The following is a 17,521-nucleotide window of genomic DNA, read 5'->3' on the forward strand; positions in this document are numbered from 1 at the left end:
TGGCGAGAATTCAAATGCAAGCACAACCCGTATCTGTGGGCGCTACCAGAGTCCAGCCAAGACGCCGTTCAGGAACCAACATGTGTCATCCCAGACACGCCATACTAGCAGCGGTGAAGCTCAAGCTGGCGGTGCTAGCTTGAAGCTGAATCCGTCACCTTGAGAGACATGTGGGCGCACATTCTCTCTTCATGCTCGTGACACTGTATTGCCTGATCGTGTCAGACTCGGTGGAGAAATATCAGCGAAAGACATACGGATAATGGCTTTGGCTTTGCAACTCCTTCTTGTTGTCCGTCGTTGCCTCTCAAAATCATGATGAAGTCTCGAGTCGCAACATCTCGACGACGATCCTTGGCCACCACCACATGGGTTGCCCCTCATCGCCAGAATCACCACACCCGCGATCCGCCTAGACCCAGCTCCAAGCAGACGGAAATCCGACGACCTGCCTCCTTCGGCCATCGTCGGGTCGTGGATCCCGCTCCTGTGCCCACTGAACAGACGCAGCTAAGGTTGTCTTGCATGCTTATTCCCCCACATCAAACGTGAGCCGTCCGATAGCATGGCGCGACGCTACCAGAGAATGTGCGCCTTTTGAACAACTTTTTTTACGCGCCTTACTGAATCCGCTACACCAATCCAGCTCTTGTTCGACCTGTCGCTGGGTGGGAAGCGATGCCTCGACGCCGGATTCGGACCTTGTCCTTCACGATGCTGGATACTCGAGGAAGACTTCTCATTCCGCTTCAGTCCGTGTCTCGTCTTCGAGTGAGGCCCGATGCTCAGGGCAACAAATATGAACATTCCTGACTGCTAGCCACATCACCGAAGCATCTCGAGGCCTGAGCAGTGAGCCCGTAGCTAGAGACCCCAATGCTTCACCCTCGCGATACCCTCACAACTGCCGTCTGCATCCCTCAGCAGCAATGCCATGCAGAGTGGCTGGCCGCAAAAGCAACGCCGGTGCGTTGGCTCAACGCGAGGGACCCAACATGGCCAGACACACACATGGGAGGCGTTGTTCCATCCATCCACTGTCATCGCAGCCATACCGTCCCTCTCAGGTTGTCAGGCTTTCTGATCCCCTCATCCAACGAAGACCCTAATAGCTTCCATGGGTCGACTTACCCACCCATTCCGCCGCCCAGTCGCCTCCTCGCCGTACCGTCCACCGATTGCGCTAGAGCAGGTGAGCAGCTCCTAAAGAGGCACAGAGGATCGCCCGCTCGCGTACAGGTCAACCACTCGCGAGCCGCCGCACAAGGAGGCGATGGAGGGGGGATGATGGAGGGGCATCTTATCCCGAACCAGAGAGCTTTGTCTCTCTCTTTTTTTAAGTGGAGTTTTGGTCTGCCACCCTGAAAGTCGACAGATGCCTCGCTACCCGTCTCGCGGGACATGTTCCAATCTGCTCCGAAGCTACTCAGTCGCTAATTAATCTCTTCACCTTGCCACTGAGCTTCCCCTCACCTTGAAAATATCAGGGGCATTTTATTTATGTACGCGAGACAGCTCTCAAAGGTGACTGCGTTGTAGCTTGTCGCGATTGCTTGAATCCAGACGTATTCCTTTCCCCCACACCCGCCAGAATGAAGGGATTCACAACTGCCGCGCTCGCGGTAGCAGCCGCCACCACGGCGCTCGCGCAACAATGCGCCGATATCATTACCCCCAGCTACACTGCTCCTCAGGTCGCCGCTGGCTGGCAAGCACAGCTCGTCGCCAATGGCTTCAAGAAGCCTCGCACAATTCACGTTGACAGCGAGGGCGCTCTGCTCGTCCTGGACGCCGCTGTTGGTGTTTACCGCGTCACATTCAAGGATAATGGCGGTACATGTCTGACGTTGACCGAGAGCAAGCTTCTGGTTAACAATACAAGAGTACGACTTGACCTCCAGAAATCCCCAGAGATGGTAACAGCGCTAACATGTCATCATCCAGCTCACACACGGCATGGCCTTCTCAGAAGATGGCAAGACACTGTACGCCTCCTCCGTCTCCCAAGTCCTCGCCTGGGCCTACGACGCAAAGGCCGGCACCGTCAACGCCGAACCCGCCGTCGTCATTGACAACATGGCCAACAACGACCAGACCACGCGCACCCTGGTCATGTCCAAGGCCTCGAGCAACTGGCTCGTCGTGTCCCGCGGCGTCGACGAGAACTTTGACATTGATGCCCTCGATGCCAACAGCGGTCACGCTCAAGTCAAGGCCTTTGACCTGAGCAAGTCCGGCAACAACCCCTTCGACTTCAACACGGATGGCAAGCTTCTTGGCTGGGGTATTCGCAATGCCGTCGCCGTTGCTGAGGACCCGGCTACGGGTAACGTCTGGGCGATGGACAACTCCATTGATGATATCACGCGTAACGGCGTCGACATTCACGCCAACAACCCCGGTGAGGAGCTCAACCTGCTCGGTACTATTGCGAACGAGACCGACGCCGGCAACTACGGTTACCCGCGGTGCTTCGCTGTCTGGGACACCAGCATCCCGCTCAACAGCTCTCTCAACGTCGGCGACCAGTTCTCCATGGAGCAGAACTCGACCATGAACGATACCCGCTGCCACAACGACTACGTCGCTCCCCGCCTGACCTTCCAATCCCACTCATCCCCCGTCTTCCTCAAGTTCAACAACGACGGATCAAAGGCCTTCATGTCGTTCCGCGGCAGCTGTAAGTGTCTCCACCCACCCAATCACAAGTCCATCATGGCCACTAACATAGCGCGCAGTCAACCGCCCTAACCCCGTCGGCTACGCCCTCACCGCAGTCGACTTCTCTAACGGCGAGCCCGTCGCCAAGAGCGACTCGACCGACGCTCTCAAGAACATCATGTACAACAAGGATCTCAGCACCTGCCCCGACCAGTGCTTCCGTCCCGTCGGTCTCGCGTGGGACTCCAAGAACCGCTTGTTCATGACTTCTGACTCCACGGGCGAGATCTACATCCTGCAGCAGACCGACGCTACGCCGACATCGACGACTCCTGGCACCATTGTCACCGGCACTGCGACCTCGACTGCCAAGCCTGATGCTGCAAGTGGCTTTGCGCCTTCGCTTGGTCTTGGATTCGCTGCGCTGGTGGCGGCGATGTTCTTCTCTTTCTAGACTGATGCAGAGATGAAAACGAGATTGGGAAATGAAGCTCTTAGAACCTAAGATGAGAGGTGGACTACATCCACCAGAGTTTGAATGATTCCCGACAAGGCAGTGTCACGATACATGAATATACCTAGCAGATTTCGATTGACGAAGACGTGCAAAACACACCCAGAGTGAGGCCAGCCTGCGTCTATGGCTTCTTGTGGGGTTTCCTTGCCAAGGCCCTTCTCACAAATGCACTAACATGAGGACTTGATTGAGAAAAGCGTTTTGTCCGTTATTTTGAGTACGCTCTGTAGTCTTGAGCTAATCCCCCCATCGTCCTCTCCACCATACATTCCTTCTGCTTCCTTCGAGCTATGCAGTAGAACTCCTCTGCTCTCGGACAACGGTTTCTAAAGGTTGAGTAGTAGGCTCGCCGGCCATGAGACAGCGCCTCGGCTCAGATATTACTTGATGTCCAAGACTCCAAGCTTCAGACGCCTCTTCGAACACTCCTTTTCGCTTCCTTGATACCCCCACCCCCTACTTGCTGCTCTTCGGTCTCTTCCCAAATCCACATCGATACCCTCACCTCCGTAACTCCTTCCCTTTGACCCTTCATTATCATCCATATCCATGCCCTCAAACCTGTGTCTCCCATTATTCGAGCAATCCCCATGTCCATGTCGATACCCTCAACCCCGCAACTTCATTTTGAGAATGCAACCAGGGTTGCGGCGGCCCTCAGCCTAGCCGATAACCACCAGACTCCAAGCGATGACGAAGACTTCAAGTATTCCGAGGACGATGTCGATGATGATGTTGATGATGAAACAAACGGCTTGTGGTAAAATAACCATCGACATCATCCTGGGACAGGCTCCTCCTATTGAAACATGTTTTTGAACATCAGCTCAAAAGATGATGCTTGCCTGACTCCAGTAGAAGACCATTCCGACCCATATGCTCCTTTTGACAGCAGACTCTCCGTGAGTGATCTTGACACGCTTTTTGGAATCCTCTTGGCTGGGTCATATGTCTTAGCGCGTTTGTTGTTTAGAGAAGTGAGAAATCGACGCCATGTATGCTGTATCGGACTGAGTGCAAACGACAGGGTTGTAGAGCATGTTCTTGCAATCGTGATTTCCGGGATAGCCCTTGCAACGGTATACGTTGCGGTACTTGGACCGGCTTTGTCTGCGCTGGTAGTACTTGAACTTGCAGCGGCGGTGGTCCTTTCTGCTGCCTGTCTCCGCCCGAGTTCTTCCTTGGAGGTCCTCGTCGTCGAGACACTTGCAGATTTCCCAAATCGCTCCCTTGAGGCCCTCGGGTGTGCCTTGGACCTCAACGATGCGCTCAGTGGACTGGGGCAGTATCTCATTCTGTGCGAGATGATCGCACAGAAGGAGCAGGAGACCATGAAGATACCCAATCTTCAAAACCTCGCGAGAGGTGTCCGGCGCCCCCCTTCATTCGAACAATTTTTCGAACAACTTTTCGAGCAATGTTTCGATGTCGAAATCATCAGGTCTCCCAGACGGCACCCTTGATGCCCTCGAAAGTGCCCTGAACACTCCTAAGGGATCAAGAGTCCACCGGGATGTTCCTGATATGCTTAATCTTGAGGCCTGATGAGAAGCGTTCCAGCGCTCTCTTCCATTCGAGCAGTCTTTTCGAGCATAACTCTCCCACGCTGCACCCTTGATGCCCTCGGGGGCTCCTTTCCCCTCCCCAGTGCATAGACGAGTATACAGAGGGGCCATCTCCTTCTGGGCGACCATGCGAACGCCCGACACAATCCGGGATGCTCCCCCAGTAGCAAATGGAGGCTTCCAGCACTCCTATTCGACTTATTCGAGCAGTGACGGCGCCAATATTTGAAAGTCGAAAGAAAAACAAAGCGTCCAGCGCCGTGAAATGCCGCCCGCCCGCGGGGGTTGTTGAAAGCAAAGTTGAAAATTGCCTTTAAGCAGGCTTTCGAACAAGCTTTCGAGCAGGACTGTTGAACCAGAGAGTTCTACGAGACCCCAGACGCCCCCCAAACATCGCCTTGCGAAAGACTCGGGGGCTAGTCGCAGCCAGCATTGCCCCGAGGGTTGGTTTTGATGTCGTTGATTCGAAATAACCGCGAGCGGTAATAATCCCCGGTTGGGCTTGTTGAGCATGGTGGGCAATCGTCGTAATAGTGCCAGTGACTTGGGCGTGTGCGAGAAATATCCTCATCGTCAGCCGCGAGACCGTAATTGGTCATGATCTCTTTCATGTTCGCCGTGTCTTGTCCAGGAGCGTGGCAGTAAGACGCGTTGCTAGTGGGCTGCTGCTGCTGTGCTTGGCAGCGTAAAATATCCACATGGCCGTGTGGCCAGTGGCGGGCCCATAAGCGAGAGGAGGAGCAGCGTTTGTAACTCCGTCTTGGAAACCAAGGTCATTGCTGTTGTTGGCCTGTCCAATTTCTGGGAGTGCTGTCGGGCCCAAGCCCTGGTCGGCCGGACCGTTTGGGGGCATCCCCTCGAAACTCGTGTGAAATTCGATACTCTGCTCGGGGCCCGTGGAAGCAAATGAGCTAGGGTCCCCAAGGTGAGCGTCAAGATCATCAAGATCAGGGAGATCTTCAAGAAAACCACCGATAACCTGGCGGTTCCCGTGTTGTGGATGTTCATCCTTAGGCCATCCTTCGTCGGGATTAGGGCCAAGGATGTTAGCGGGATCGGGATCCGGGAAAGGATTTCCCTGCTCATCTTGGCCAAAGGGAAAATCCATACTTGGAAGTTGATGCTCTGCTCGGGGCCCGTGGTAGCAAATGAGCTAGGGTCCCCAAGGTCGGCGTAAGTATCTCCAAGGTGAGCGACAAGATCTTCAAGATCAGGGAGATCTAGCATTCGAGCAAAAGAAATTTCCGCATTCGAGCACTAATTGAAGTGTGGGTGGATGGTGTTCTCGACGTTGAGTCGTTGAAAGAAGATGAGCTGAAATATCCCTGACGGGCGAAGTGAAGAAGCGATGTTGTTTTCCGGATCGTCCCTCGGTCGAAAACCTCTTGGTGATCTCCAGCTTTCTCTTGATGGCGTATCTTGAGCCAAAAGTCTCGCCCGGAAGCTGGGCTAGGCATAGCTCTTCGGACAATGGAAGAGCACGCATCTTTGATTGTTCTGGTATTCGAGCAAGCCAGGACCGACCGTCTCAAAGAAAGTACATGATGATGGCCGGCCTGGCTTAAGTTGCCGGTGTAGGTGGTGGAAATACCCGCAGAATGGTTTCCTGAGGGCTCGAGAACGCCAGCCCCGGTTCAGGGTGTCTTTGAACAGGATTCCGAATCACCCGCTCGGGGTTTTTGAAGCATATTCGAACAAGTCTGGTCTTCTTCTCTGTGGGCTTGAATAGGGCTGCGTTGTCTCGAACGGGCGGTCCGCCATCGGCGGGAGTGTTTCTCGATGTGTTTTCGAGTGAATTACTCCCGCAGTAAATGATGTCGTCGCCACGGTCGACGTCGATGTCGCCGTACTTGTCTGCCATGATGATTGAAGGCGCTGGGCCATGATTAATGCCATCGACTCCCGGAAGGGAACGTCAACTTCGGTTTAGGAGGTCTTTTGAGCAGGATCTCGAATCGTCCATTAAGGTTTCTTGAAGCATTTTCGAACAAGTCTCTGCATTGCCCCGAACGGGCGCTTCGCCATCGGCGGGAGTGTTGCTCGAGGTGTTGTCAAGTGAATCGCTTCCGCAGTAGACGATATCGTCACCTCGGTCAATGTCGATATCACTGTACTTATCTGCCATTATGATAGAAACGGCAGGGTCTGGTTCGCCATTCGGCCCTCTCATGTACGAGATTCCCGCGTTGGACTCGCCGTGTCCGCCGTACCACATCGCAGACAGCTGACTGGGGTTTTGGCTGACACGGAGACTCCAACGCAGGTATGAGGGACGATGAGCACGCGGGGTGAGCGTGGTCTCCCGCGTCACCCCAAATGCGAGGCCAGGGCAGCAAGCCCCGACCTCGTTGATGCCACGTCGGTTGTTCGATGGCTTCATGCATGCCTGGGATGCTAAGAAGTGCCGAAAGGCTGCCCAGAGCTGGAGCCGTTGGTGGAAACGTAGACTTATTCGAGCAGTTGGTTTCAACTTGGCCTCTTCTGGCTTGAAACAAGCTATGTCCTGAGAAGACAAACCAATGGAGAGAGCAGAGGCTCTATTGTCCCCATGCCCTATTGAGAGGTCTAAGAAAGGCCATTGTTAGCAAACATTCATGACACCAATTAAAGGAATGATCAGAGAGAGACTGGATAGCCAGCTCGTTCTCAGGCAAGTGATATTCTACTTGAATGTGTAGTTAACATACCTCATTTTGAGCAAACACATTCCAAGCCTTTCTTATGGGCCATGATTCGAGCAAGTCTTTGAAGGCTGCAATTTCGCAAGAGCGATTGTGACCTCAATGGCAGAGCACACCTTGGTAGTGGTCAGGCGACATGTCGAGATGGCGATGTCCGTCGGAAGTCGCATTCGGACGGGACTAAGATAATCCAAGAGATGCGACGATACGTCCGAAGATGCGACGAAGCCATCGTCGTATCTCTCGTCGTATCTCTTCAGACGGTGAACGTCATCCGATTTTGGTATCTAGAACACGATGAGTTAGCCAAAAATTCTAGTCAGAATGTGAAGTCGTAGAGTAGGGCTAGAATGGTGTGCATTTGAGAGCTGGGATTCATGCTAGAGCAGAAAGTCCAAATACCTTTGTAGTGTGACTGGTGGGCTTAAGCATGTGAAGCTTTGGTCACTGAGGTAAAGAGCGATGAGTAAAGAGACTCGATGAACAGGTATTTCGAAAGCGATGAAGCATGAATTGGACGAAAAGCGATGAGGCAAAAAAGCGATGAGCAAGAGAAGCGACGAATCATAAAGAGACGGATTGCGAAGAGACGAAGTGCGAAGGGACGAAGTGTAAAGAGACGAAGTATGAAGGGACGAAGTATGAACAGACGAAGTGTGAAAAGACGAAGTCCGACGGGACGAAGAATGAGACGATGAAGTATGAAGCGACGAAGTGCGAAGGGAGGAAGTATGAAGGGAAGAAGTGTGAAAAGACGAAGTATGAAGCGACGAAGTGTGAAAAGACGAAGTGCGATGGGACGAGGTGTGTAGAGGGAAAGTGTGAGAAGACGAAGTGTGAAAGACCGAGAAGAGCAAAGACGAAGTGTGAAGAGACGAAGGTTATAGGGACGAAGGAGAGGCGGCTTTGTGCCAAAAGATCGGAGAGATGAGTACTTGCCTGGTGGGAAGGTGAGGTCAAGGAGAGAAAATTAGCAGGCTTAACACCGCCTTCTAGACAGACTTTTCAAGCAGCAAGAGCGATCAATTCTTTGGGCTCTAATTCTGAGGGAAGGAAGAGTAAGTATGGGACGTTGTGAGAAGAGGGTGCTGGACCGATATTGGACAGTGATCGCGTAGATGGAGGCAGTTTTCGAGGATCCGTTGGCGGACGACGGGTTCCAGGTCGCCTCGATCTGGGGATATGTCCGCACTTACCCGAGCTGTTGGTGTTGGAAGGATCGCTTGAAGCCGTCGATGAGAGGGAAGAGGTGAAGATGCCGTGGCGACAGGCTGGAGGTGAAGTAAATATCCGGAGGGCGACGCGAGTGACGCGTTCCGGCAAGCTTGCCTCATTCGGGAAGGCCCGCAGTCGTCAAGTAAGGAATCTCTGAGGGAAGACGCGTGGCAATTCGAGCATTATGAGATTTCGATATGGCGATTCGTCCAGGAAAGCTGTGATTGAAGCGAAGTGATTGCTGGGCTGGTGGTGCTTTGATTGCGGGAGGAGGAGTGAGGAAGAGAAGTGTGACGAGGATGGACTGCGGTGGTTGATGAATTGATAGCGAGAGGAAATAATATTGGAAAGGAAGGGATTGGAAATTGTGTGTGGTAGAAAAGTAGAAAAGGTGGTAGGGTTGGGTGGGAGAGGATGAGGTTGGTAGATGGAGGCTTGTGTGTGGTAGAAAAGTAGAAAAGGTGGTAGGGTTGGGTGGGAGAGGATGAGGTTGGTAGATGGAGGCTGCAAAATTTGGTTGCCGCGGAGAAAAAATTCCCCCGATATTCATGAGCCTCACTTTTTTTCTCCCTGTTCAAGAGGAAGGAGCAACCGGGTCATGTGATCAATGAGAAAAAAGAAGGTATGCCGCAGGGTCGCAAGAAACCTAGAAAAGTGTGGTATAAACAAGAATACTTTAATAGTACGCGAGGATCTCGAGATGAGTGGTGATACACCTCAGTCAGGTCAGTTCGCATGCCGTATATCGACCGTCTAGGTAGAGGACCCATACGCAAGATTTCAAATTTTGCTCCTTGTGCACCCACCAATGTCATTTGATGAGGCGGTCATGCCGGATTGAGTGGTTGATTCTTTGGAGAGAGAACACCGACAGCTCTTGGCCTTCATGAGGTTCAGCGGAACAAAGGCGGTGTTCGTAGCCAAGCCTGAAAACGCCGAAATCCGCTCCAACGAGCCTTCTCTTTTGGCAGTGACGGTGGGTCTTGGCGATTTTTCTCTTCTGTTCCCTGGAAAATCAGCATGCTGAGAAAGACGATGCGCATAGCACTTGTTCATATGTTTGTTACAGATCTTGAACGACCACCTTTGGGGCATTCTGCAACCTATCAGAACCTCGATCACCTACTCAGAAGGCCAGGTACCATATGAATTAGAGGTCACCACAAGAATCAGCGCTTCTTTCTACCTCCATGTCTCCTCTGCCCCCATATCGCACTTTCCCAAGCTTCAATTGGAGGAGAAGATATCACGAGCTTCACCACATCCCCCTTTGAGATCTGAGCAGTTTTCTTTGAGACACCGTCCACGTTCACCGCCCACTTTGTACTGAAATTGGAACAAGGAAGTGTGGGAGAACTTATGGTGGTCCAATATACCTTCCCAACCGGTGATGGATGCCTCGTTACAAGCGTTTAAAACAGCGCAACATATCAACCCTTGGTCACTTCTTCTCCATCTCCTACAACTTCTCAGCAGTCATAGGCTTTGACATAGAGACGTTTTTGAAGATTTGAGTGCTAATTCTTTTCTCTTCGAATTATCTTATACCACGATCCCGTCCATACCTCAGCACATACGAATATGAAGCTAGCAACCGGCATCATCACTGCGGCCTTTATTCTTGTTGCATCTGGCACGGCTGATGCTCTCGGAAATACTATAGACTTCACCAAGAGTTGCGAAGATGATCTTGAACTAGTCCCGGGACTTAACGACTATGTTTTGAAGGCCACCTGTACAGGTCGCGACAAACAGGACTACAAAACTGAGCTCTCTCTCAACGGCTGTATCGCCAACAACATACAAGGTGGAGTCATGGAATGGAAAGAGTATTTAGATTTTACCTCCTCTCTCTCCGTGTGGTCTTTTGCTAACAACTTCATCATAAGTCCCCAGGGCCTTTTTGGCACAAGTTGTAATAAGTGCAGCCTCAGTGGTAAGGAGAGGAATCTTTTGACTTGTGCCTGCAATGCTTCAAACGGGAAAAGAGAATCGAGCCAGATTAACCTTGGTAAGTTTACCCGCCAGACGCAGCTGATTGCACCTCGCCAGTCTCTGACAAACTAAATGTATTACACAAATGCAGACAAGGGTATCGGAAACAATAACGGAGTGCTCCAGTGCGGCAGTGTCTCAGGCACTCGGAGTCTAACCTGAATTGTGTATGCATGCGTTCATGCTGTCAACTTCACACCTTGCTTGCTCTTCCTTGGCAACCATCTGAGTGGGGAGATTCGAATCATGTTTGGATGCTTGATCTTTCATTTTTCTGCAGCCGATAAGATGCTTGGGATCTGATCCGGGTTTTCGGGCGGGCTTGGACATCTAAGAACAGTGCTTCGTTCAAGGCATGAATACCCATCGGTTTGATAGAAATCCACGGCGTCAATCGAGCATCCTGCAGTATTTTGTTCAAAACCTTGCTCCTTAAAACGTCTTCGTTTCCCCTGCCATGCTCGTACGTTATTCCTAGACCCTCTGGTATGACCTTACGACGTAGGTGATTTGACGAGTATTGTTGTCTTCCCTTTAGGCCGTGAAATACAGGAGGATGACCATCCCCAAGGATAACAATCAATTCAAATTGTTCTGTAGCTTGCCGTTCAGAATATGGCGTACGCAAGCATGGCTTCGAAATCCGTTGCGCCCCCATGCATACTCGGTGCTGGAATAGGGATCTCCAGTCGGAACAAGATCTTGTCATCCTCGTCTGCGATGCCAATACCGTATGCTGCATATGCATCGTTCAAAAGGGTTAGCGAGCTGCCTTTATTCAGTCTATCTTAGCCCGGAGTGAAGATTGGGCTCGGAAGAAGCATGCGTAGTGGCGCGATGTCCTGGCCTTTGGCTCGGCGTGAAGAACCATCGTACCTCCATCACCTTTCACATGGGTCAAGCTCAGCTTCACTTGACTCAAATCGAGATTCACGATGCAACTGAACAACAGCTGGTGCATAGAAGAATGGTATGTCTTACGATCTATCAATCTCTTGCTTCAATCCGCCAAATCGTTTGTTGTAGAATGCATCACCAGTGTGCATGGTCCTTCTCGTCTTCATTCAAGTTTGCTGGCCAAAGATTGCGTATCAATTTCATCTTAGCTTACTGGAATAAGTGATAACTATGGATGTGTCGCAATTTGAAGAGGAAACACCTCATTCTCATGAAACAGCAGCAAACAATGTCGATGGCCACCCTAGCTTTCGTCCCGTTTCTGTAGCCCTTCTTCCATTAAGTAGGTTCGGCAAGGTACAAGTTCAAGCCACGGACCGTGGAAGGATGGGTTACTAACGTCTGGATGGAGGCATGTGCTTCTACCAGGGATCATGAGTTCGATGACAGTCGATACCGTGGACAAGTAGTCATAAACGGCCGCTATTGCGGCTTCATCTCTAGGCCTCACCCATCGACTCCTCGTATCTCGAATACTACGTAAGTGTTGGACAGCAACTTGCTAGCCACGATTAAAGACACTAAACTTTACATGCCAAATCAAGTTGACTTCCGCAGATGAGCGAATCTTGAAGATCATCACCGTCACTTCCCCCTCGACAAGATTTCCACACGATGGACACCGAGCAAGCATGGAAATCTCACGACGATTGGATTTATTCACTGGTATAGGGACGAAAAGTCTTGTTCAAGACAAAGAAGATGTATTTAAAGAGCCAAGTGGCTGATACCTCGGTGAAGAGGGAGAAGGTTTTGGTATCTGAGAGGTAAAGAAAAGGTCGTTCGTCGTACTTCTCAACCAGTCATATGGTTGAGGGGATATTGTCCGTGACATCGTGTTTCGTTGCATTGGTTTTTTTGTCGTGAGTTTCGTTTCGTTATAGTCATGTCGTTCCTGTCGTAGATAGTTTGTTGTGTGACGGCTCAGCTCTGTGGGCAGTCGGGCTCGGGACTTGCTCAGTGTGTATATCATGGTACACCAAGCACACCCCGACGTTAGGGTTTAAGTGTGTCGGAGATCGTATGTTCGAATCCAACACGGGTGAAGTAGTTCATCTCGTGTCGGCGGTTTGAGCGTTGGGCAAACCGCCATCGAGGTTATTTGGTTCGGATGTTCTGCAGATGCATGTGCAGACTGGCGAAGCTGATGGGGAGCTCGATGAGGGAGCTCTTCATGCTGGGAGTGTTGCATGAGGCAGGGATCTCGACTCGGAAAGCCTCGAAGCTGGATCGGGCGCCTAAGAAAGCGTTGTTAGTCTGTGAGCAAGAACACGTGGGTTAATGAGTCGAAACATACCCATGCCGTGTAAGCTGGTCGCCGCGAGCTTCTCGACGTGCGAGCGCTCTGCTTGAGTCTCAGCAACGTCGGTGCTGTTGTCGAAGCCGGCAGAAAGGGTGTGTTCCGGGGCCGAAGCAAGATCAGCGGGGCAGCCGGTGACAGCAGCACCGTGCTCCCCGGCCGAGACGCCGAGGATCAGTGCCAGAAGCACTGACAGCAGCCCCAACAGCCTCTGCCACGAAGGCGAGGCCTGAGCCATGTTGGATGATTGTTTTGGTGGTGTATCGAGGTGGACCTCGAAAGAGGATATCTTCCAAGAATGAAACTCAGACAAGAGATGCGGCCACTGACCAGTCTTTAATAGACACTAGATTGCCATCGTGAGGCGAGCAACTGAGCAGCCGGGCAACGGACGCCGAGCCGGGGCGCGTAAGAGGCGGTGGGCGTTGAGTTGGCCAGCCACTCGGTTTCCGTGGTTTTTTTTCACGATCCCCTGCGATTCACAAGAACATCATCGGCGCACAAGACTCTTTCGTTGAAGAAAGAGCGGAATGGGTTTAGCACAACTGAGCTGGCCATGCATCTGTGGGCTAGAAGTTTGGCGGTAAGAACTCGCGTGGTTCGTCCAAAGACTCGATCGGGAGTTTGGCGCCATGGTTTGTTTGTTGAGGATCCGCTGCGAGCACGTTGCGACGAACCGGATCTTTCAAAAGGCGACGAACCCTTGACTATCATGTCGGGGGAGTGATTGGGTCGGACGGTTGCAAACGGGGTTGGGTGCGTATTTGACCGGGGAGCAAGACCACACCGCAAGACTGCGAAGGAAGAAACTCCACATGATGGTGGATTATTGGACCAGGATTATCACAAGGGTGTCAGCGGCCGGGCCTGTTCGTGCCCAACCCTTTCTTCCATTCAAACAATGAGGCGATCCGGCCGGTATTTCTCGGCGGTTGTGGTCCGTTGACCGGAGAAGGTCCCGGCCGAGTCGGAGGAGAACCTTTGAGATGTCTCGGCCTAACGGCCTGAGGCGAAGAAAAGGAGCGCCGAGATGCTGGCCTCAGGTGTGTCGTGTTGTGGAGGGAAACCGAGATTGCAGAGCGGATATCAGATGATCTGATAAGATGCCATCTACCAATCATAACATGTGCCCAGATCTTGTTCTACCACATCGGCATGGGAACCCTGTGTTGTAAGTGAGATCTGGCCGATGAGCTTACCTCTCAAGAGTAGAAATGTAAGCAGTGAGTTTTTCGGTGTAAGATGCCTTCTGCATTGTTCAGTTCTCTCGAATTGTGTTCATCATCGGGGACGTGAACTGGATTTCTAACACCAACTTACCAGACCGTATTCAATTTACTGTAAACTGGTGTTTCGTGGAGCAGAGTGCTGTAGAACGATGACATTGCAGAAGTTTGCTCGAAAGTTCGCCCATCGCAACGTGACTATCCTTGATCCCCCACTCCAACCCGTGCCGATGCAACCTGAGCACCTCGGCACTCTCGGCCGTCAGAACATGATTCGCCCATCGGCTGAAGGCATCCAGCCAAGAAAATCTAGCTGCGAGTTATCGATCCACCAAGAGGATCCCCGAAAGAGGTTGCGTATGCAAACAATCTGCTCGCTCGGGATGCTGCAGTAGCATGAAATATATAGATGCGGCGCAGCGCGGATTCTCTACCGCGCAGCCTTCTTTCTAGTTATTGCCTCGCCATCATTGATCGATTTCATCCGCTACCTTTTTCATCTAGTCAGCATTGTCGTCAATATGAAGTTCGTCACAGCTGTCGCGCTCTTGGCCTCCACTGCTACAGCTTTGGAATGGCTCCCCATCGTGCCTCTTCACGCGCGTCAGGTCACCAGCGGAGCCAAGTACGAGTGCCACGAGAACTGCGGTATGTGATTCGATGTGCTCCGTACGCCGGATCAGACAGACTCATAACAACATCTAGGCTATGCAATCCTTGGAGCAGCTGAGGACGGCTACTGCACCAACTCCACCTGGACGGACTACTTCGAGGGATGTCTTCAGTGCGCGAATACCTTTGACATCTGGCAATACTACGGAGACGGTGTCACAGAAGCCGCGGACGGATGTAACCTTGACGCGACGCCTGTCACTGCTTCGAACAGCACGAACAACGCGACTACCACGGCAGGGACATCCGGCACCGCTGGTTCATCTTCCACAGCATCTGCCACCGGCTCGAGCTCGGTATGTCTTTGTTCTGGGGCAACCATGGATCATAGTCGGGATTTCTAACAAAAGTCTAGTCTGCTACTTCGAGCACCGACGCCAGCGCTGCCAATAGCAACCAGCCTGCCACTATCGCCTTTGCATTGGCTGCTGTTATGGCCGCAACTCAACTCCTGTGAGAGGACTAGAGACTGAGGTACGATTGGATGAGAAGATGAAGCAAGTGTAATATGAGTGGTCTATCACCGGCATACGTGACTTAGGTAGCTGGCAGTGCGCCATAGAAGAAACATCGAGAGCCTGTAGATGGCTCACGGACGGATATAGGGTTACATCAGAACGTTGTGTGAGGTTTCAAGACATTCCTATGTAGTTAGTCGTACAGGGTAAATGAATGGCAAACGATGTTTTGAAAGGGACTTTTAGACTTTGGTTCAGAACGCAAGGACCTAAGTACGCACTGTACCTTCATGGATCTGTGACCAAACCTTGTTTGACTGCTTTGCTTTTACCGCGATCGTCGTTACTAATAGTTTACTATGCTCATATGAAACAGCATAGAAATCCGGTTGAAGAACTCAAAGCGCTTCCCGAACTCATCAGCCAAAGTAGTTGAAATCTTCAAAATGTAACTTCCAGGGATTGAGATAATCTGAAAATTGGCCAGCTAGCCAGTGGGCTCGCTAGCTCAGTTCATTTGTTATAGTGATGGACTGCATCCTAAAGAATAACAGAAGTGTTTGCTCCGGAGTCTAGGCTCAACAGTTGAAAAGCTTCTCAAAGGGGTGTTGGGGAAGCAACGAGAGAGACCAGAGCGGTTCACGTTAAGATATCTCTAAGTTAGCAATCACAGCGAATTCATGCCCGAGAAGTTTGAAAAAGACGGATGCTCTTATTTGATAAGTCTACAAAAAGCAAACGCCTATGCAATGTACCAGCCAGCTACTCCAAGTGGCTTTTGTATTTATACAATGAAAGCTCCACGTGGAGTAGTAAGAAAAGAAACACATCTTCCATCACTAGAAATCGTCCAAACACGCTCCAGATAAAGCCGTTTGCTGAACCAAGTGGTCCAAGTCAAACCCATAAGCCGAATATGTCATCGTCGAAGAAGTTGTTGTTGTCGCTTAAGCGGAGGTGGGCTCAGCGGAGGGAGCGCCGGAGGGAGCATCGCCACCGAAGCCGGGGAAGTTGCCGCCGAAGCCGCCGGAGGGCTGAGCAGCACCGGGGACCTGGGTAGGGCGAACACCGGAGGGGAGAGCACCGGTGCCGTGGTTCTTGCCCTTACCCTTGCCCTTACCCTTGCCGGTAGGGCGAGCGCCGCCGGACTGGGTGCCGGTGGGGAAGGGGGTCTCAGCAGCCTGGGCGCCGAAGCCAGCAGCCTCCTCGGAGGAGCCGCGGGTGCGGGTCAGGAAGCCGGAGTGGCCACCGAAGCCGGGGAAGTTGCCGCCGAAGCCACCGGAGGGCTGGGCAGCGCCGGGAACCTGGGTAGGGCGGGCACCGCCGAAGCCAGTGGGGAAGCCACCGGAGGGGAAGCCGGGGAAGCCACCGCCGAAGCCGCCGGAAGGCTTAGCGGCGCCGGGGACCTGGGTAGGGAAGCCGGAGGGGAGGTCGGTAGGGAAGCCAGTGGGGAACTCGGCCTCCTGGTCCTGAGCGAAAGCGCCAGCCGAGAAGGCGGCAAGGATGGTAGCGGCGATAACGTTGGCCTTCATTTTGTCTGAGTTATGAGATTGACTGAGAGGTTGTTTTTTGTGAGGTGGGAAAGGTTGGTAAGGAATGTGGTTCGAAGGAACGAATGAAAGGCTTGGTATCAAGAACGGAAAAAGAAGACTAGCTTCAATGTGTTTGGAATGAAAGTGATGAAGATGGAGTGGGATGGAGAGCAAAAAGGAGACTGGTCTTGGAAGGAGAAAAGCTGCATCTTATATCGATCTCGACGTCTGGGATCCCGGTTGCCATCCGCCACCGATTTGGCTCATGGTTTGCCAGGATGGCGTCAACTTGGTCGAGCAACATGGTGAACTGTTGCGCCATCGGACGACACAGATCGACAAGGGGAGCCGACCCAGCCCGGCGGGATGTGGGCGTTTAGCAGAGCAGGAACCATGTTTGGCGACTTTGGCCCCGGACGAGTTGCCACTATTCGGTAGTTGTCTGCGGCTCAAGCTCCAGCTTGGATAGAAGGGGTGGCCCGACTTTCCCGCTTTCGATCAAGACAGAACAGTGGTGAGAAGCATGGGCGCCATATTGCTGTCAATTTCCAACGGGTGGGTTCTCAGGGGTAACAGGAGTTTGGCAACTGTTGGCCTAGCTTTCCGCGGCGGGATCAGGATGATGGATGCCGCGTGGGTGGGTGAATGGTGCGGATGGATGGGTGGATGGTGCGCGCAGCTCAGCGAGTCAACAGTGCTGATACCGACAACTTGCTCGAGCCTCGAGGGTTCTAGACCAAAC

The 17,521-nt window shown here is 52.2% G+C and overlaps 4 protein-coding genes across 4 annotated transcripts; 2 read left to right on the forward strand and 2 right to left on the reverse strand.

Moving 5' to 3' along the window:
• The first annotated feature begins 379 nt into the window (after positions 1-379).
• HER10_EVM0004134 (glucose sorbosone dehydrogenase) lies at positions 380-3,280 on the forward strand. The gene is made up of 3 exons (XM_035473786.1): positions 380-1,883; positions 1,945-2,680; positions 2,739-3,280. The coding sequence occupies exons 1-3, from the start codon at positions 1,593-1,595 to the stop codon at positions 3,113-3,115; spliced, it is 1,404 nt and encodes a 467-aa protein (XP_035327864.1). The 5' UTR covers positions 380-1,592; the 3' UTR covers positions 3,116-3,280.
• Positions 3,281-12,376: 9,096 nt separating this feature from the next.
• On the reverse strand, positions 12,377-13,176 carry HER10_EVM0000351 (uncharacterized protein). Its single transcript, XM_035470136.1, has 2 exons — positions 12,889-13,176; positions 12,377-12,829 (listed from the first exon to the last, which is right to left on the reverse strand). The coding sequence occupies exons 1-2, from the start codon at positions 13,127-13,129 to the stop codon at positions 12,690-12,692; spliced, it is 381 nt and encodes a 126-aa protein (XP_035327506.1). The 5' UTR covers positions 13,130-13,176; the 3' UTR covers positions 12,377-12,689.
• A 1,462-nt stretch (positions 13,177-14,638) lies between these two features.
• On the forward strand, positions 14,639-15,246 carry HER10_EVM0004465 (uncharacterized protein; the record flags this gene model as incomplete). Its single annotated transcript, XM_035474109.1, has 3 exons — positions 14,639-14,765; positions 14,823-15,085; positions 15,145-15,246. 3 exons carry the CDS (start codon positions 14,639-14,641, stop codon positions 15,244-15,246), a joined length of 492 nt encoding a protein of 163 aa, XP_035327900.1.
• A 948-nt stretch (positions 15,247-16,194) lies between these two features.
• Positions 16,195-16,975, reverse strand: HER10_EVM0004171 (uncharacterized protein; the record flags this gene model as incomplete). The annotated part of the gene is made up of 1 exon (XM_035473823.1): positions 16,195-16,975. Exon 1 carries the CDS (start codon positions 16,777-16,779, stop codon positions 16,195-16,197), a length of 585 nt encoding a protein of 194 aa, XP_035327868.1. The 5' UTR covers positions 16,780-16,975.
• Positions 16,976-17,521: the final 546 nt, after the last annotated feature.

This window comes from Colletotrichum scovillei (genome assembly GCF_011075155.1).
Source record: "Colletotrichum scovillei strain TJNH1 chromosome Unknown Contig00010, whole genome shotgun sequence".
NCBI lineage: Eukaryota > Fungi > Ascomycota > Sordariomycetes > Glomerellales > Glomerellaceae > Colletotrichum > Colletotrichum scovillei.

Coding starts and splice junctions, on each gene's coding strand:
- HER10_EVM0004134 (XM_035473786.1), top strand. CDS start 1,593: ATGAAGGGATTCACAACTGCCGCGCTCGCGGTAGCAGCCGCCACCACG. Junction 1,884..1,944: donor TTCTGGTTAACAATACAAGA/GTACGACTTGAC, acceptor GTCATCATCCAG/CTCACACACGGCATGGCCTT. Junction 2,681..2,738: donor CATGTCGTTCCGCGGCAGCT/GTAAGTGTCTCC, acceptor CATAGCGCGCAG/TCAACCGCCCTAACCCCGTC.
- HER10_EVM0000351 (XM_035470136.1), bottom strand. CDS start 13,129: ATGGCTCAGGCCTCGCCTTCGTGGCAGAGGCTGTTGGGGCTGCTGTCA. Junction 12,830..12,888: donor GACCAGCTTACACGGCATGG/GTATGTTTCGAC, acceptor ACGCTTTCTTAG/GCGCCCGATCCAGCTTCGAG.